The sequence below is a fragment of the Ranitomeya imitator genome, chromosome 9, assembly GCF_032444005.1.
Source record: "Ranitomeya imitator isolate aRanImi1 chromosome 9, aRanImi1.pri, whole genome shotgun sequence".
Classification (NCBI taxonomy): Eukaryota; Metazoa; Chordata; class Amphibia; order Anura; family Dendrobatidae; genus Ranitomeya; species Ranitomeya imitator.
The window spans coordinates 150,164,663-150,185,887 of NC_091290.1; the positions used below are offsets into that span (position 1 = coordinate 150,164,663).

Consider the following 21,225-nt stretch of genomic DNA (forward strand, 5'->3'; position numbering starts at 1 on the left):
GGAAAGAATTCAGACCCCTTTTTCACTCTTTTTTTCCAAAAAGTTCTTATTTTTCTCATCAATATACACTCTGCACCCCATCTTGACTGAAAAAAAACAAATGTAGAAATTTTTGCAAATTTAAATACAAAAAATGAAATATCACATGGTCATAAGTCTTCAGACCCTTTGCTCAGACTCTCATATATAAGTCACATGATGTCTATTTCCTTGTGATCCTCCTTGAGATGGTTCTTCTCTTTCATTGGAGTCCAGCTGTGTGTAATTAAATTGATAGGACTTGATTTGGAGCGGCGCACACCTGTCTATATAAGATCTCACAGCTCACAGTGCATGTCAGACCAAATGAGAATCATGAGGCCAAAGGAACCGGCCAAGGAGCTCAGAGACAGAATTGTGGCAAGGCACAGACCTGGCCAAGGTTACAACAGAATTTCTGCAGCACTCAAGGTTCCTAAGAGCACAGTGGCCTCCATAATCCTTAAATGGAAGAAGTTTGGGACCACCAGAAGTCTTCCTAGACCTGGCCGTCCAGCCAAACTGAGCAATTGTGGGAGAGGAGCAATTGTGGGAGAAGAACCTTGGTGAGAGAGGTAAAGAAGAACCCCAAGAACACTGTGGCTGAGCTCCAGAGATGCAGTAGGGAGATGGGAGAAAGTTCCACAAAGTCACCAATCACTGCAGCCTCCACCAGTCGGGCCTTTATGGCAGAGTGGCCGACGGAAGCCTCTCCTCAGTGCAAGACATATGAAAGCCGCATAGAGTTTACTAAAAAACACATGAAGGACTCCCAGACTGTGAGAAATAAGATTCTCTGGTCTGATGAGACAAAGATAGACCTTTTTGGTGATAATTCTAAGCGGTATGTGTGGAGAAAACCAGGCACAGCTCATCACCTGCCCAATACAATCCCAACAGTGAAACATGGTTGTGGTGGCAGCATCATGCTATGGAGGTGTTTTTCATTTGCGGGGACAGGACGACTGGTTGTCATAGAAGGAAACAAGAATGCCGCCAAGTACAGAGATATCCTGGATGAAAATCTCTTCCAGAGTGCTCTGGACCTCAGACTTGGCCGAAGGTTCACCTTCCAACAAGACAATGACCATAAGCACACAGCTAAAATAACAAAGGAGCGGCTTCAGAACATCTCTGTGACCATTCCTGACCGGCCCAGCCAGAGCCCTGACCTAAACCCAACTGAGCATCTCTGGAGAGACCTGAAAATGGCGTCCACCAACGTTCACCATCCAACCTGACAGAACTGGAGAGGATCGGCAAGGAAGAATGGCCGAGGATCCCCAAATCCAGGGGTGAGAAATTTGTTGCATCATTCCCAAGAAGACTCATGACTGTACTAGCTCAAAAGGTGCTTCTCCTCAATACTGAGCAAAGGGGCTGAAGACTTATGACCATGTGATATTTCAGGTTTTCTTTACTAAATTTGCAAAAATTTCTACATTTCTGGTCTCTGTTTTTTTTCAGTCAAGATGGGGTGCAGAGTGTACATTAATGAGAAAAAAATTATATATATATATATATATATATATACATACATACATACACAGTACAGTACAGACCAAAAGTTTGGACACACCTTCTCATTTAAAGATTTTTCTGTACTTTCATGACTATGAAAATTGTACATTCACACTGAAGGCATCAAAACTATGAATTAACACATGTGGAATTATATACTTAACAAAAAAGTGTGAAACAACTGAAATTATGTTTTATATTCTAGGTTCTTCAAAGTAGCCACCTTTTGCTTTGATGACTGCTTTGCACACTCTTGGCATTCTCTTGATGAGCTTCAAGAGGTTGTCACCGGGAATGGTTTTCACTTCACAGGTGTGCCCTGTCAGGTTTAATAAGTGGGATTTCTTGCCTTATAAATGGGGTTGGGACCATCAGTTGTGTTGTGCAGAAGTCTGGTGGATACACAGCTGATAGTCCTACCGAATAGACTGTTAGAATTTGTATTATGGCAAGAAAAAAGCAGCTAAGTAAAGAAAAACGAGTGGCCATCATTACTTTAAGAAATGAAGGTCATTCAGTCCGAAAAATTGGGAAAACTTTGAAAGTGTCCCCAAGTGCAGTGGCAAAAACCATCAAGCGCCACAAAGAAACTGGCTCACATGAGGACCGCCACAGGAAAGGAAGACCAAGAGTCACCTCTGCTTCTAAGGATACGTTTATCCGAGTCACCAGCCTCAGAAATCGCAGGTTAACAGCAGCTCAGATTAGAGACCAGGTCAATGCTACACAGAGTTCTAGCAGCAGACACATCTCTACAACAACTGTTAAGAGGAGACTTTGTGCAGCGGGCCTTCATGGTAAAATAGCTGCTAGGAAACCACTGCTAAGGACAGGCAACAAGCAGAAGAGACTTGTTTGGGCTAAAGAACACAAGGAATGGACATTACACCAGTGGAAATCTGTGCTTTGGTCTCATGAGTCCAAATTTAAGATGCAGAAAAGGTGAACGGATGGACTCTACATGCCTGGTTCCCACCGTGAAGCATGGAGGAGGAGGTGTGATGGTGTGGGGGGGCTTTGCTGGTGACACTGTTGGGGATTTATTCAAAATTGAAGGCATACTGAACCAGCATGGCTACCACAGCATCTTGCAGCGGCATGCTATTCCATCCGGTTTGAGTTTAGTTGGACCATCATTTATTTTTCAACAGGATAATGACCCCAAACACACCTCCAGGCTGTGTAAGGGCTATTTGACCAAGAAGGAGAGTGATGGGGTGCTACACCAGATGACCTGGCCTCCACAGTCACCAGATCTGAACCCAATCGAGATGGTTTGAGGTGAGCTGGACCGCAGAGTGAAGGCAAAAGGGCCAACAAGTGCTAAGCATCTCTGGGAACTCCTTCACGATTGTTGGAAGACCATTCCCGGTGACTACCTCTTGAAGCTCATCAAGAGAATGCCAAGAGTGTGCAAAGCAGTCATCAAAGCAAAAGGTGGCTACTTTGAAGAACCTAGAATATAAGACATATTTTCAGTTGTTTCACACTATTTTGTTAAGTATATAATTCCACATATGTTAATTCATAGTTTTGATGCCTTCAGTGTGAATGTACAATTTTCATAGTCATGAAAATACAGATAAATCTTTAAATGAGAAGGTGTATCCAAACTTTTGGTCTGTACTGTATATATATATATATATATATATATATATATACACACAGACTGTATATATACAGCTGCCGCAGAAGGCGTGATTGAGAGAACTATGTGTAACCTGATGAGACGAGCACCAAATATATATCGATATTACCCTGTATATATACAGCTGCGGCAGAAAGCCACTAAGAGGCCGCATTTCTGTGATAATCCGGACTAAGCACCTGATGAGAGATTTGGTAAGACTGAACGCGGGGTGGGCTCGCTTGTCAGCACCTTGATCCCCGGTGAACATTACCGCCATGTATAGAAGGACATATATTCATAGTGCGAGTCGCCACAGCGCAGGATGACAAATACAACCTTCCCACAATGCAAAAACTATTTTTATTAATGTCTATTAAGTATAAACGTTACAATTTACAGTACTGATACAAGTATGTTATATACTTTATTTATTGTTACAGGTATATTATATTTACTTTTCTTCCTTCGGCATTTATAACGCCAATATCCACAGTGTACGATGATAAATTGGGGGTAACAGGCTGTAAATGAGCAGCTCTGAAGCCTCTGGAGCACGATGACCCGGCACTGAATCCTCCTCCATAGCATTGATCAGCTGGAAGTGATCGTGGAGGAGTAAAGTCATGAACTTGGGGAGAACACTTAGCGTAAGAAGAACAGTCTCTTCTTTTGATAATATTTTAGGGCTTTTTTTTTCCAACTGTAATTCCAGTGGAAACAGAAGGGAACACGAAGAACAGGCAATAACCGAGAGGAAGCCAACTAATCCTCAACACATGAGGCCAATCTCTAGCCAACTTTAGTAGAAGACTCACAGGAAACAACGTGGCCCCCAAAGTGTGCTCAGATACTTCCAGAGCATCTTCCAGAGACAGCGCCCCTCTCTGCCATGGGTGGAGTCCGGTATTACAGTTCTGAATATGGCTGAGCTGCGGTATGAACCATGAACTAGAACAACGCTGTTTATTTTCCATGATTGCTGCCATAATTCTCTAATCCCATATAAACCACTCAATTGGTGCAGAATACTGATTTGGGCATAAGCTGCCCCCTTCTTGACCTCCCGCCTTCCCTCTTGTGATCTGCCCTTATTATGTTAGGTCCTGTCCCGCTAGGTGCGGGGCTAGAAGGTGAGGACGGGCGATGTGGGCGAGATGCCTGGGTTTGATCTGCTGAGTTTCCGAACGGCCTCTTTCTGTCAAGACTCTCTTTCAGCCTCATCTCCTCATGGCTCCTTTCTTTTTATTTTTCGTTTTTCTTTGGCCGGCTCTGACTTTTGGCCAGTCACCACGCTGGAGACGTTTCTGCCTAATGGAACATTACAACAGACACCCTGTTATAACAACCACTCCAGGGAAAGGTGGGACAGAATGGCAAGAACATACGGGACAAGACTTAAGACCTGTGAGCAACGCCAGGGTGTCACAATTGGCAAAAGCTTGAAAAAGCTGAAACCTTTAGACGATGAAGGAAGGTGGAGATCTGCTGCGGAGAGAACTGTACATCGCATCAATGCCTCCTATTCTGCTCTTATACAGAGTGCGAGCCGGGGCAGTGCCTGCAGCGCACGAGAAGTAATGAGGCCTGACTCCGAGACCTGCCTTCGGAATACTAACAGCAGAGACTTATCATTCCGGGTCTGATGGGAGTATATAATAATAATAATAATAAAAGGAGCAATTCTCAGCTTACGGAAACCCTGCTGCTCCCACTCCGATGCTGCCAGTTCAGGGTTCGGAGCTGGTGCCATCACGACACACAGGAAATTCCGCTCAGCCAATCACCGAGAGAAGCATGCCCTACTGTGCTCAGTGATTGGCTGAAAATACATTATCTTCAATGGAGCCGAGTTGCAGTTCCAGACGCCACGCATGGACAGGTGCGGCACCGACCCAAGCGAGAGCAGCCTTTTATTCTAAGTCCTTTATGGTTATAGACACTTACAGACCGAGTTACTGGATAATGAGTGCACCGTAGCCATGCACTATAACAAAGGCCAAATCACACCCCAAAGACTCTGTAAAAACAACGCCTCCGACATATGAAGCAATGCAGCTAAATAGGGGAATAAATTGAGAGTCCTCCAGAAAGACGCTGAGGTCTCCAAATATTTAATCATTACGATTTATTGGGACCTGAGATTGACAATTTGGACTCGGTTTAGAGGTTGGGATGACGTCCATGTTGACAGTCCGCAGCGGGCGCTCATCCCGCCACCAACGCTAGATCTGTTCTGCAGACCCCAGATAACTTTCTAGAAGATTAATCTGAAATCCAGCGAGAAGTATTTCTCCATATGTTGTGATTGAATGGATTTTCAAGAAAACGTCTCCTCCTCAGATGTCAATAACCTTTCCCTATGAGGAGCTCCCTGCTCTGTAGGTGGCCGGAGCCACTGACCGATCTGACTCAGAAAGACAAACTCATTACTACAAATGAAGGGATAGCAGGAGGTGCGATCAGCCGCCCCCCAAACACAGCCGTTCCCGCAGCCGTTCCATCCAGGGATAAAAGAGCACAATCTTGTTATGTTTTATGAACACACTTTATGAAATGGTTTTTGCAATGCAGTTTCAACAAGCAAATTCTGCATTTTTTTTGCACCAAAACCAAACCTAGAATTACCGTTCCGCTTTATTCTCCGCACAATAGACGCGTTTCATCACATTGGGAGATTTGGAAATCGAATAGCCCAACTGGTGTCATAGTCCTGAAGGCTGTCACCGCGGCTTCAATAAGTGGCATGCTAATTATTACACAGATTTCTGGGCAGATTCTGCATGTGAAACGCGTTGGTAAGCATGGAGATTACTCCTGAATGCGGACCAATGGAGGTTCAAACTGCAGATCTGCCCCAAATCTGGAGCAAATACTTGTGATATGTATTTTTTCTGTGTGAACACATCGTTCCGCTGTTCACAAGATATGACGACATTACCACATGGTGAAACATAAAGCAGAATGCCCCCGATACAAGCACCTCATCACTGGACAACTAACACCAACAAGCAGAGGAAACGACTCCACCACATGCTCACAACGCATTTTGGCCCAAAACGCCGCAGGCCGATAGTGACCCGCGCTCCACCCACCTGCCTGACAGATGAGCGGCCACAGAAGGAAGCCTCTGTTCCTGCGGATTGTCTAAGTCGGCCCGGGGTTCAAGCGCATTAGTGTGATACGGCCTAACAAAATATGAATCGGTCCATTAGGGAAAACAACACCTTCGGTGGGAATGACGGAGGGAAGACTCAAAATATTCAGCCTTTCATACAAGAAACTCTTGTGAATTGCAAATGCCTTGGCCTCCGTCCACATGTTTTGTTAGAAATACTACATATAATTTATTCTGGCAGCGATCCCTCAATTCAAGATCGCTCACGGGGATTTTATTGCTGTCCCCGCTGAACTGCAGCTTCATAAACTGAAGTCAAGAAAGTTGTGATTGACACTGAGCAGTTTAATCCAATAAGAAAGGTTTCTACAGACTTTCTCCAGGACTCGATATGAGAACCAGACCCTGCAACAGCTACTGAGCAAAAACTGTTATCAGACCCAAAATGCCATGTATCCCCCCTATGTCACCTCCCCTTACCGTCTGCAGATTATCACAAAAACGGGGCAATGGAAAATAGCAAAGATGGTCATACGACAGCTCCCGATCCTCCGATACACATGTTTTGCTGCATCGCGCCATCATTGATGAATAAATTCTAAATTTTATCAGCAGATTCTAAAGGAAAAGAAATGTCCAGACGTCTGTCCATGAGCTGAATCTCAGGAGAACGTGGCTCGCGCAGCAGCAAGATGACGACCCGAAGCCAAGAGACGTTCTATAAAAGTATGCTAAGCAATAAAGGTAAAGTTTTGGAACAGGAAAGTTAATCCTATGGAAACCCGCGGTCCTTAAGTGAGAAGTTCATGGGAGGAAACTAGTTGGGTTTAATTTGATTGATTCCGTTCTCTAAATCTACTTTTAACATTCTGAAGGGTTCACAAACTTTCAAGCACCATTACACATCTGATAGAGACCACTGTCGGGATGAAGGCCTGGGAACCAGTCCAATAATATCTATTGAAGAAAAAAAAAGTTTACTCCAAGATATAAGAATGAAAGTGCACGTCACTAACCAAACAACTGAAAAAAAAAAAAAAACACTGAAGGAAAAAAATCAGCAAAAAACTTCTCCAAAGACGAAGCGTTTCCTGAAGTGTCTAAAAGCAAAAGAAAAAAGTGAGCTGCACAGCCTTCCTTCTTCCGGCAGATCAGCAGCAGTGAGTGGTGACAGACTGACTTCAGTATAGGGGGTGCTCGCATGGAAGATAGATGCAAACATGTAGATAAGAACAGAAAATGCGGCAGCACTCACCCATCTGTGGTCCAATTCTTTATTCAAAACATGAAAAAATACAGCCTTGCGGTCCGAGGGAGTGCAGATGGACGGAGGTGAGCAGGTGAACGACGACGGCCGTTTCGCGCTGATCCAAGCGCTTCTACGGGTCCCGTAGAAGCGCTTGGATCAGCGCGAAACGGCCGTCGTCGTTCACCTGCTCACCTCCCGTCCATCTGCACTCCCTCGGACCGCAAGGCTGTATTTTTTCATGTTTTGAATAAAGAATTGGACCACAGATGGGTGAGTGCTGCTGCATTTTCTGTTCTTATCTACATTTTCCTGAAGTGTCTGCTGCTAGAAAACTCAACGCACCTAACCTTGATCCCAGACCCACAACAATGGAGGTTTTCCTTTCTCCGGGGCCACGGATGGCCTTGGTGGGTTATATACATTGTATGTGGAAATCCACAGTTGTACAGAAGGGATTTTATTAGCATGTATTCTGTTACCAGCACTCTATAAACAGCTGACTTGTGTATACAGATAATATCCAGTGTGAATACGCCCTTCCTGACTCACAACAGCACGATATATGGCCTGACATGTGAGATCTGCGCGGGGGGCTGCTGTCACTGGGGTCTGTAGTATCCCCTGACCAGAGTGAGGTTCCAGAGCCGTCATCGAGTCTGCAAATATATAACATGTGGGGCTGAGGAGTGTGATGATATAATCCTTGTGGAAGCGCGGTCCTGGCACGCCGCAGGTCCTGTATGAGAACACAGTTTTCTACGCTCGCAGTAATTAGCTATTTGTAGCATCAGTGACCAGAGCATTATGTGCCAGAGATCCTGCCACCATCACACACACAATCCCATCATTGTGGATCCTGGAAATAGAAACGGAAATTCTTCTGCTGTGAAATGGATACGGAACGTGAAATCGGTGAAGGTAAACAAACTGTCATTTGGAGGGAGGAATAAAGAATCCGGCAGAGGTATGGGCAATGCCTGGCGTCAGATGTTCACAATTAGGAGTGTGCTCAGCAAGTGAGGGCGTCCAGAGGAGGGTATAGGAGGTGGCCATAGGGGTGCGGGAGGGTGGCCATAGGGATGCAGAAGGGTGGCCATAGGGGTTCAGGAGTGCGTCCAGAGGAGGGTATAGGAGGTGGCCATAGGGGTGCGGGAGGGTGGCCATAGGGATGCAGAAGGGTGGCCATAGGGGTTCAGGAGTGCGTCCAGAGGAGGGTATAGGAGGTGGTCATAGGGGTGCGGGAGGGTGGCCATAGGGATGCAGAAGGGTGGCCATAGGGGTTCAGGAGTGCATCCAGAGGAGGGTATAGGAGGAGGTCATAGGGGTGCGGGAGGGTGGCCATAGGGATGCAGAAGGGTGGCCATAGGGGTTCAGGAGTGCATCCAGAGGAGGGTATAGGAGGTGGCCATAGGGGTGCGGGAGGGTGGCCATAGGGATGCAGAAGGGTGGCCATAGGGGTTCAGGAGTGCGTCCAGAGGAGGGTATAGGAGGTGGTCATAGGGGTGCGGGAGGGTGGCCATAGGGATGCAGAAGGGTGGCCATAGGGGTTCAGGAGTGCGTCCAAAGGAGGGTATAGGAGGTGGTCATAGGGGTGCGGGAGGGTGGCCATAGGGGCGCGGGAGGTGGCCATAGGGGCGCGGGAGGTGGCCATAGGGGTGCGGGAGGGTGGCCATGGGGGTGCAGGAGCGCGTCCAGAGGAGGGTATAGGAGGTGGCCATAGGGGCGCGGGAGGTGGCCATAGGGGTGCGGGAGGGTGGCCATGGGGGTGCAGGAGCGCGTCCAGAGGAGGGTATAGGAGGTGGCCATAGGGGCGCGGGAGGTGGCCATAGGGGTGCAAGAGTGCCTCCAGAGGAGGGTATAGGAGGTGGCCATAGGGGCGCGGGAGGTGGCCATAGGGGTGCAGGAGTGCGTCCAGAGGAGGGTATAGGAGATGGCCATAGGGGCGCGGGAGGTGGCCATAGGGGGGCAGGAGTGCGTCCAGAGGAGGGTATAGGAGGTGGCCATAGGGGCACGGGAGGTGGTCATAGGGGAGCATGAGGGTGGCCATAGGGGCCCGGGAGGTGGCAATAGGGGTGCAGGAGTGCCTCCAGAGGAGGGTGGCATTAGGGGCACGGGAGGGTAGCCATAGGGGGTGCGGGAGGGTGTCAAGAGGAAGGTATAGGAGGACGGTCATAGGGGTGAGAGGAAATCAGGGGGGAGATGGCCATAGGGGTGCAGAGGAAATCTGGAAGTATAATTGGTGATGAGCGCTGTACTAATAATGTACGACGACTACCTGTCCCTCCACATACGTTCTAAAGTACAGAAGATTTCTAGAACAGCAAAAAGATGAGAAGTGGACATGGATGTGTAACTAAGTAACTAAGGCCCAATAGAAGGAGGACAAAGGGGAGATTGGGGAACAGGAGCGATGTACAGGCAGGAGACCCGACGTACACTGCGCAGGGTGATCCATGCCAAACCAATCTGAACAAGGTTTACATTATGTCAGAAGGACATTAAGTAATGAAAATACACTGCTCAAAAAAATAAAGGGAACACTACAATCCCACATCCTAGATACCACTGCATGAAATATTCCAGTTGTAAATCTTTATTCATTACATAGTGGAATATGTTGAGAACAATAAACCCTAAAAATGATCAACATAAATCACAACTAATACCTCACGGAGATCTGGAGTTGGAATGATGCTCAAAATCAAAGTGGAAAATGAAGTTACAGGCTGATCCAACTTCAGTGGAAATGACTCAAGACAAGAAAATGATGCTCAGTAGAGTGTGTGGTCTCCACGTGCCTGTATGACCTCCCTACAATGCCTGGACATGCTCCTGATGAGGCGGCGGTTGGTCTCCTGAGGGATCTCCTCCCAGACCTGGACTAAAGCATCCGCCAACTCCTGGACAGTCTGTGGTGCAACGTGACGTTGGTGGACAATGCGAGACATAAAGTCCCAGATGTGTTCAATCGGATTCAGATCTGGGCAACGGCCAACCGCACCAGCATATGGTCTCACAAGGGGTCTGAGGATCTCATCTCGTTACCTAATGGCAGTCAGACTACCTCTGGCAAGCACATGGAGGGCTGTGCGGCCCTCCAAAGAAATGCCACCCCACACCACTACTGACCCACTGCCAAACCGGTCATGCTGTAGGATGTTGCAGGCAGCAGATCGCTCTCCACGGCGTTTCCAGACTCTGTCACGTATGTCACATGAGCTCAGTGTGAACCTGCTTTCATCTGTGAAGAGCACAAGGCGCCAGTGGTGAATTTGCCAATCCTGGTGTTCTGTGGCAAATGCCAGTCGTCCTGCACGGTGTTCGGCTGTGAGCACAACCCCTATCTGTGGCATTCAGACCATCCTCATGGAGCCGGTTTTTAACCGTTTGTGCAGACACATGCACATTTGTGGCCTGCTGGAGGTCATTTTGCAGGGCTCTGGCAGTGCTCCTCCTGTTCCTCCTTGCACAAAGGCTGAGGTAGCGGTCCTGCTGCTGGGTTGTTGCCCTCCTACAGCCCCCTCCACGTCTCCTGTGTACTGGCCTGTCTCCTAGTAGCGCCTCCAGCCTCTGGACACTACGCCGACAGACACAGCAAACCTTCTTGCCACAGCTCGCATTGATGTGCCATCCTGGATGAGCTGCACTACCTGAGCCACTTGTGTGGGTTGTAGAGTCCGTCTCATGCTACCACGAGTGTGAGAGCACAACCAACATTCAAAAGTGACCAAAACATCAGCCAGAAAGCATTGGTACTGAGATGTGGTCTGTGGTCCCCACCTGCAGAACCATTCCTTTATTGAGGGTGTCTTGATAATTGTCAATCATTTCCATCTGTTGCCTATTCCATTTGCACAACAACATGTGAAATTGAAGATTGGTAGAGCAGCTTAGTATACATTTTTTGCAAAAAACGTATCAACCAAATACCCTGTTTTTTACATCTTTTACTAGCACTTGCGGATTACTGCAACATTTTTTCAAACTGAGTGTTTTTGGTTTTACTATTCTCTTTTGTGTCTTCAGGTTTCTTGGTGGTGTGTGAACATGATCATACAGACTTGTTCACTGTGCGGGTGGCCCATGTGTTCCTGTTTCCATAATTTTTCTCTTGTGTCTACAAGACTGGGGAGTTCCACCACTCCTCTTGGGCTATCTGCACAATAGCTGTTCTACCCTGTATGCACACATGGATTTTTCCTCTCTGAACCCTGTTCACACAGGTTATATACAGATGATCAGGTTTTTAAATACATCAGATAGGGATTGCATACATTAGTTAGGACTGCTCTGATAAGGGTATACCGTGAAGATTGGTAGAGCAGCTTAGTATACATTTTTTGCAAAAAACGTATCAACCAAATACCCTGTTTTTTACATCTTTTACTAGCACTTGCGGATTACTGCAACATTTTTTCAAACTGAGTGTTTTTGGTTTCACTATTCTCTTTTGTGTCAACATGTGAAATTGATTGTCAATCAGTGTTGCTTCCTAAGTGGACAGTTTGATTTCACAGAAGTTTGATTTACTTGGAGTTATATTCTGTTATGTGTTCCCTTTATTTTTTTTGAGTAGTGTATATTAAAATGACGCCCCGAGCTGATATAATGACAAGATTACATATGTGGTGTAATGATTGCGCCCATGGAGGGTTATTTTGGCAGAATGACTTCAGTAATGGTGGCGATACTGGATGTCACCGTTGACGTCCATGAACAGATAAGAATGAGAAACAGCTAAACGAGTCATTAACATGCTGCGGACCACTCAGGCATTTGCTGGGGATTATTTTTTGTGTTTGCGTTTATCATGTTACATCACTTAGACTTCAGATTTCCAGGAATGAACGTTCCTCTAATGATATATTTTATGCACAGGTTTGGGCCCCGGCCCTGCTAATGGCAGCTGCTACGATGAATGATAAACACTGAAGGTCTGCCTGAGGCAAAAATCATTATGCAGAATTCCTGACTACATGACTGAGGACTGCGAGAGAAAATACCCAAAAAAAGGGTGAAATGATGGTGCACATTCACTTGTACCGACGCCTCCGGAGGAGCAGAGCGCTGCTGACTGCCGCAGAGGTAGTGACAGGTACAAGGTGACCGGCGCCCCATACTGACGAGTCTGTAACTAGTAATGTGACATAACAGGTCATGGTTTCTACTCGTGAAGGCATCATATCCCAGGGTGGTAATGGATTTTTTTCCAGAAAGGTCCTCAGGACATTTGCTGTTTCAAATACGCCAGCAGGAAGGTGGAAAGAAAGCAGCGGTCATCTGACAGCCGCTCCGTCAGCTGCAGGGTTGTATGCCGGCCAGTAATATAGACGGCTGACCACTGGTGAGCTGTTCTCCACACCAGTTCATAGTGGGGATCCTGGGCCTCAAAATCTTGGAAAACGAGGTTTTCAGGCGTCGGTTTAGCACAAAGCTCCGGTGGGACATGTAAGTCAAAAGCAGCTGGTGCTGACCCGGCAGTCACAGAGCGGACTCCTACTAACACTACGATATCTGACATGGAGCAGAAACGGACAAGGGCAAGCGCTTCCGTATTCTCTCATAATCAGGCAGACATGATCCGAGCGTGTTCTTGGAGTCACAGTGTCCCATCAGGATGGAGGTGCGATCAGTGAATCTCCACATTAATGTCCATGTCATGAAGGACGGATATCCACAGGACATGTTTTACATTTCTCTCTGTCCATATCCTCGATCTGCTGTTAGAAGCGTTTCTGAGTCCGAGTTAATGAATCTGTGTAAAACAAACGAGCAATGGAAATATTTAGGTGAGCAAGATCTGGAGGCACAGCACACCTACTGCGGAAAGGCACAGACCAGATCCAGGACAGCAGGAAACGTAATCACCCCGCGTCATTACTGTCTGCACAATCAGTCCATCATAGTGATCTCATATGATCCATGGATCATATTCTACAGCAGGTGATCCTCATGGGATGAATGATCTGGAGGCACAGCATGCCTCCTGCGGGAAGGCACTGACCAGATCCAGGACAGCAGGAAACGTAATCACCCCGCATCATTACTGTCTGCACAATCAGTCCATCATAGTGATCTCATATGATCCATGGATCATATTCTACAGCAGGTGATCCTCATGGGATGAATGATCTGGAGGCACAGCATGCCTCCTGCGGGAAGGCACTGACCAGATCCAGGACAGCAGGAAACGTAATCACCCCGCGTCATTACTGTCTGCACAATCAGTCCATCATAGTGATCTCATATGATCTATGGATCAGATTCTACAGCAGGTGATCCTCATGGGATGAATGTTAGACGGCACAGATCCCTACCATGACATATTATGTGTGGGGCGTCCGGCCGACTCTGATCCACTGCTAACAGCACTTTGTGACATGCTTTACAGCAGCCACATGGACCATAATAGCTGGAAGTCTGAGGCTACCGCTCATGGACTTCCATGGGAGTGTGTGGTGGGCATGCTCTGTGATCTGTGCAGAGGTCAATCTGCAGGGAGGATGAGGTGGTGTGCTGTGACATCAGCTATTGTGAATGGTGCATCCTGTTGTATCTGCTGTATATAGAGGTGTTATCAGTCATTGTACAGGAGGAGGAGGTGAGCTGTGACATCACCTATTGTGAAAATAATGTAATGGCGGCCGACAGCACTACTGCAGCATAAAGTGGTTGCTCGTCCTAACTCCACAGGACCCAAGTGGAGAGGTACATACCAACGTATTGAAGTGAAGGACAGCATCCAATCCAGGTGAAGAGAAGAAACACTTTATTGTGCCATAGGTGCAACGTTTCAACCTCAGAGTGATGCTTGACAAAGACCCTCTGAGGTTGAAACGTTGCACCTATGGCACAATAAAGTGTTTCTTCTCTTCACCTGGATTGGATGCTGTCCTCCACTTCAATACATCACCTATTGTGAATGGTGGATCCTGTGTTATCTACTGTATATAGAGGTGTTATCAGTCATTGTACAGGAGGAGGAGGTGAGCTGCGACATCACCTATTGTGAATGATGGATTCTGTGTTGTCTACTGTGTATAGAGGTGTATCAGTCATTGTACAGGAGGAGGTGAGCTGTGACATCCCCTATTGTGAATGATGGATTCTGTGTTGTCTACTGTGTATAGAGGTGTATCAGTCATTGTACAGGAGGAGGTGAGCTGTGACATCCCCTATTGTGATTAGTGGATCCTGTGTTATCTACTGTATATAGAGGTGTTATCAGTCATTGTACAGGAGGAGGTGAGCTGTGACATCACCTATTGTGAATGGTGGATCCTGTGTTATCTACTGTATATAGAGGTGTTATCAGTCATTGTACAGGAGGAGGAGGTGAGCTGTGATAGTGTGGATTTTGTGTATTTGGTGGATTCAGAGTAGTTCTCTCTTCCCTGCACAACTCCACACCCTACATATTATACCACTGCCAGGATGTGTAGGGAACAGCCTCAGTTCCCGGATTTGTGTCCCAAGAGTTGCAGGGGCCGGGGGGAGTTGTTTCCCTCTGCTGTGGAGCTGCCCAGTGATTAGGGAAGACTGGGCCCGGGTGGTTAGATTTCTGTATGACATTATGGGGATGCCCATCACAGCGGAGCCCTGCAGCTGCCTTTTATTTATTGACCCTGAACAGAACTCGGTGACGTCAGAGCTGCCGTTACTAATCGAGTCTGTGTGTGGGACGGCATCGGCTCGGTACAGAACAGCCACTAGCTCTGAATGGAAATCGCCAGTGATAAGAGCGTTCATATAAGCGGGGGCTGCCCTGTTAACTTCGTAAAATGGGGTAGATGAGCCGGTGCCCCCCAACTGCTTGACCCTCTCTTGGCAGAAACACGCACAGTGAAGGCAGATGAAATCCTCGCTTTATTGCTGGATTGATATGTATTGTGACCGGCCTAATGTATAAAACTGCACATCTGCTTTATCTCCTGGCGATACATTGTGCATCCGACTGACTCTGTCAGTTTCTGTATGCCTCTGCTCATCCTGCAGTTTACTGTTAATAATAATTATATTTTATGTTCATGGTCACGGGCCACCGGGACTTCTCTGCAGCTCGTGGTCACGGGCCACCGGGACTTCTCTGCAGCTCGTGGTCACGGGCCACCGGGACTTCTCTGCAGCTCGTGGTCACGGGCCACCGGGACTTCTCTGCAGCTCGTGGTCACGGTGGAACGCTGGCCTGACAGATTACATGACGTATCTGCATAATAATAGGTGGGGATGAAAAAAAAAACATAACACGGCACTGCATCATGGGAACAGAGTCCTGATTATCTGCCGGCTGCAAACGCCAAAGTACAAATTGCTTCTTTTCTTTGTTCCATTTTCTTTGCTTCAGTTTATACAAAAACAACTGGAGCAAGAAAATCGTCTAATCCCGCGCAACAAAATGCTGTATTTATGTAGAAGATCCAAAGCCCTGAAAGAACGGCAGCTGGGAACGGTGCCTTCACGTGAGACACACAGGACGGCTTTATTTACAGCCTGACAGGAAGCACTTATGGCTCCTTAAAGAGGTCTCCAATCAGGATGAAGGGCCCGTGTGTGCTGCAGTCTGGGTGGGAAATCATTAGTCATGGACTATGGAGGTTGGGACCCTTCCTCATGGATTAAGCCTCTTCCAACTTTCAACCCACTACAAGCCCCAGAGCCTTCACTGAGAATAGACAGAGGAGCGGGGCAAGACCCCAAGATGCAGTGCTGACACTGACCGGAGCTGACTCCCACCCAGCCTGCAGAGCTGCACATCCTATACGTGACCCCGGGGGGGAAATTACTATCAGAGATGCAAGAAGACGAGGACGGAGATCATTCTGCCCATTATCACTCTTTAACACAAATAAAAAAAACCCACAAATGAGGTAACTGGGGGCAAGTGATTCCCGAAACTCTGCACACAGTTGGGTGCAGTTTACAGAAAGACACGAGGCCATCAGGGTGAAGAATTAAAAAGGGACATGGTCGCCCGCCACCATTAATGTCCCGTGTGATGCCGCTTTACTTCTGCACATGGTCGCCCTCCATCATTAATGTCCCGTGCGATGCCGCTTTACTTCTGCACATGGTCGCCCGCCACCATTAATGTCCCGTGTGATGCCGCTTTACTTCTGCACATGGTCGCCCGCCACCATTAATGTCCCGTGTGATGCCGCTTTACTTCTGCACATGGTCGCCCGCCACCATTAATGTCCCGTGCGATGCCGCTTTACTTCTGCACATGGTCGCCCGCCACCATTAATGTCCCGTGTGATGCCGCTTTACTTCTGCACATGGTCGCCCTCCATCATTAATGTCCCGTGCGATGCCGCTTTACTTCTGCACATGGTCGCCCGCCACCATTAATGTCCCGTGTGATGCCGCTTTACTTCTGCACATGGTCGCCCTCCATCATTAATGTCCCGTGCGATGCCGCTTTACTTCTGCACATGGTCGCCCTCCATCATTAATGTCCTGTGTGATGCCGCTTTACTTCTGCACATGGTCGCCCTCCACCATTAATGTCCTGTGTGACGCAGCTTTACTTCTGCACATGGTCGCCCTCCATCATTAATGTCCTGTGTGATGCCGCTTTACTTCTGCACATGGTCGCCCTCCATCATTAATGTCCTGTGTGACGCAGCTTTACTTCTGCACATGGTCGCCCTCCACCATTAATGTCCCGTGCAATGCCGCTTTACTTCTGCACATGGTCGCCCTCCATCATTAATGTCCTGTGCGATGCCGCTTTACTTCTGCACGTGGTCGCCCTCCATCATTAATGTCCTGTGTGATGCCGCTTTACTTCTGCACGTGGTCGCCCTCCATCATTAATGTCCTGTGCGATGCCGCTTTACTTCTGCACATGGTCGCCCTCCACCATTAATGTCCCGTGTGATGCCGCTTTACTTCTGCACATGGTTGCCCTCCATCATTAATGTCCTGTGTGATGCCGCTTTACTTCTGCACATGGTCGCCCTCCATCATTAATGTCCTGTGTGATGCCGCTTTACTTCTGCACATGGTCGCCCTCCATCATTAATGTCCCGTGCGATGCCGCTTTACTTCTGCACATGGTCGCCCTCCATCATTAATGTCCTGTGTGACGCAGCTTTACTTCTGCACATGGTCGCCCTCCACCATTAATGTCCCGTGCAATGCCGCTTTACTTCTGCACATGGTCGCCCTCCATCATTAATGTCCTGTGTGATGCCGCTTTACTTCTGCACATGGTCGCCCGCCACCATTAATGTCCCGTGTGATGCCGCTTTACTTCTGCACATGGTCGCCCTCCACCATTAATGTCCCGTGCAATGCCGCTTTACTTCTGCACATGGTCGCCCTCCATCATTAATGTCCTGTGTGATGCCGCTTTACTTCTGCACGTGGTCGCCCTCCATCATTAATGTCCTGTGTGATGCCGCTTTACTTCTGCACGTGGTCGCCCTCCATCATTAATGTCCTGTGCGATGCCGCTTTACTTCTGCACATGGTCACCCTCCACCATTAATGTCCCGTGTGATGCCGCTTTACTTCTGCACATGGTTGCCCTCCATCATTAATGTCCTGTGTGATGCCGCTTTACTTCTGCACATGGTCGCCCTCCATCATTAATGTCCTGTGTGATGCCGCTTTACTTCTGCACATGGTCGCCCTCCACCATATAAATAAAGATTATTATTATTATTATTATTATTATTATTAATGTCCCGTGCGATGCCGCTTTACTTCTGCACATGGTCGCCCTCCATCATTAATGTCCCGTGTGATGCCGCTTTAATTCTGCACATGGTCGCCCTCCACCATTAATGTCCCGTGCGATGCCGCTTTACTTCTGCACATGGTCGCCCTCCACCATTAATGTCCAGTGTGATGTCGCTTTACTTCTGCACATGGTCGCCCTCCACCATTAATGTCCCATGTGATGTCGCTTTACTTCTGCATATGGTCGCCCTCCACCATTAATGTTCTGTGTGATGCTGCTTTACTTCTGCACATGGTCGCCCTCCACCATTAATGTCCCGTGTGATGTCGCTTTACTTCTGCACATGGTCGCCCTCCACCATTAATGTCCCGTGTGATGCCTCTTTACTTCTGCACATGGTCGCCCTCCACCATTAATGTTCCGTGTGATGCCGCTTTACTTCTGCACATGGTCGCCCTCCACCATTAATGTCCCGTGTGATGCCGCTTTACTTCTGCACATGGTCGCCCTCCACCATTAATGTCCTGTGTGATGCTGCTTTACTTCTGCACATGGTCGCCCTCCACCATTAATGTCCCGTGTGATGCCTCTTTACTTCTGCACATGGTCGCCCTCCACCATTAATGTTCCGTGTGATGCCGCTTTACTTCTGCACATGGTCGCCCTCCACCATTAATGTCCCGTGTGATACTGCTTTACTTCTGCACATGGTCGCCCTCCACCATTAATGTCCTGTGTGATGCCGCTTTACTTCTGCACATGGTCGCCCTCCACCATTAATGTCCCGTGCGATGCCGCTTTACTTCTGCACATGGTCGCCCTCCACCATTAATGTCCCGTGCGATGCCGCTTTACTTCTGCACATGGTCGCCCTCCACCATTAATGTCCCATGCGATGCCGCTTTACTTCTGCACATGAAAATCCCTGGTGTTAAAGAGAACTTCGCCCAATGTGGGGATTTACTACATGCAGAAACAGAGTTATCTCTGGGGCAAAATCTGGGATTATTCATACGATCTTGGATCTTGCTACTCACAGCAACATGGAGAATGCACAGATAAAGACCGAGGAGGAACCTAAAAGCAGGCTGTGAGGGGGGAGAATATATTAGTGGGGGTCTGTTCTAGAGGTCCCGTTTTGGGCCTCGTCTCGGCTTCCTGACCTGGCTCAGCCGACATTTCCATCCTTATCACTGCAGCCGGACACTGGAGGTTAGGAAAGTGATAGTATTACCTGGAACATCTCTTTAGCTCCAGCTAGTGGAAATTCATTAAAGATCTCTGAAAACTTCCAAGGGACTAAATGTTTTTTTAGTATCAAAATGAAACAATTCTCAAAAAATGCAACACAAATGTAACGAGCTACTTGTAGATTGTGAGCTCTCGCGGGCAGGGTCCTTGCTCCTCCTGTTCATTATTACTGTACTTGTTATTTATTATGTACACCCCTCCTCACCATGAAATAAATGGCGCTATAGTAATAAATAATACTTACAGCGGATGCCATAAATCATCAATGGATCCAGCTGTTTTTTGCCATGTTTCCCCTGTCCTGACAGGTTGGAGACCGCCTGCACCTCGCGATGAAACAGGTAGTCGAGCAGCGTCAGCGCCATCTTCTCTGCTGTCCGGCAGTTGGTGCTGATGTGCAGCATGTCCGCGGCGGTGACCGGGCTCCTCACTCGCATCTCTGCGTTATTCTCGTCTCCAAGCCACGTGCCATTTGGGAAATCCTCTAAAATAAAAAGAAAAGAAAAGTTGTCAGAAATGTTTCTCTGCAGCATCCGAAGAGTTTTCCCATCTCCAAGATCTTATCCCAATAAGTTGTAGGTGTAATAATATTAGCAAATACCTCAAATTAGAAAAATAGCACAGTTCTTCTGATTCGCTATGTCACTTACACCATGTGCAGAGCATTGCAGTAGCTTAGGTAACCATGGTGACAACCACTCACATTGGATAATTAGTTTTTAGTGGTCGCAACCATGGATACTCAAGTAACTGCAATACCCTGTACATATGGTAACCGACATAGTGAATCAGGAGAACTATACTACATTTCTAATTGTAGGTAATTGCTAATATTATTATTACACCTATTACATAGTGAAATAGGATCTTGAAGATGGGATTAACCCTTTAACAGATCAAAAGGTAAATCTGACGGCACTGCCCAGAATCAGCGCTGTAATGTTACATTGTGGCCCCCGGTACGTATAATACTGCTGTAATGTTACATTGTGGCCCCCCGTACATATAATACTGCTGTAATGTTACATTGTGGCCCCCCGTACATATAATACTGCTGTAATGCTACATTGTGGCCCCCGGTACATAAAACACTGCTGTAATGTTGCTGCAGCGAGGGTCTTTCCTGTGGGACCACCACCATCATCATCAGTGAGGAGCCATAGACTCACGGTATGGTCATTGTCATATGTGGGGGGACACCAGGCGGCTTCAGGGGACATTATTGTCCTTTCCCTGTTCATTTTAATGTCATACCAATAAACAGAATTAACCATATACATATGGCGGCTGATTATATGCACCAGCGAGCTAGAAATGAACAGAAAATAACATTTTATACGAGGCCAGATGAGGAAAGGCTTCTCAATATAATAGATGTGGTCTTGGGTACGGCTACTAGCAGATGGGTACACGGGGGTCCGTGCCCCCCACACAGGGCGGATCTGGGATGCTGCCTGTTCTATAACATCCTCCAATACAGATTGTTGTGATCCCAGATAATAATCCTGCAGGATGAACCATGTCACACCAGACCAATCGCACAAGATGCGGAGATGGCCGCAGCAATGCCTACAGCTACAGATAGGGGGAGCTGATGTTTCCAGTGCTCAGTGGTGCCCTCTGGTGGACGCTTGTGTCTGAGCAACAAAACTGCAAACCGTTAAAGCCGCTTTCATAGCGATCAATGTCAAGATGACAGGATCGGGATTAACACCGAAAAAGCAAATAATGGCCATGAGGTTCATACGTCAAAC

General features: G+C 47.5%; 1 protein-coding gene across 1 annotated transcript in view; it reads right to left on the reverse strand.

Moving 5' to 3' along the window:
• The window catches only part of BANP (BTG3 associated nuclear protein), a 369,258-nt gene that overhangs the window by 178,933 nt on the left and 169,100 nt on the right, over positions 1–21,225 (reverse strand). Inside the window, exon 7 of the mRNA XM_069739403.1 lies at positions 19,716–19,955. Coding sequence (XP_069595504.1) covers positions 19,716–19,955 — 240 coding nt within the window. The remainder of the gene's footprint in view (positions 1–19,715; positions 19,956–21,225) is intronic.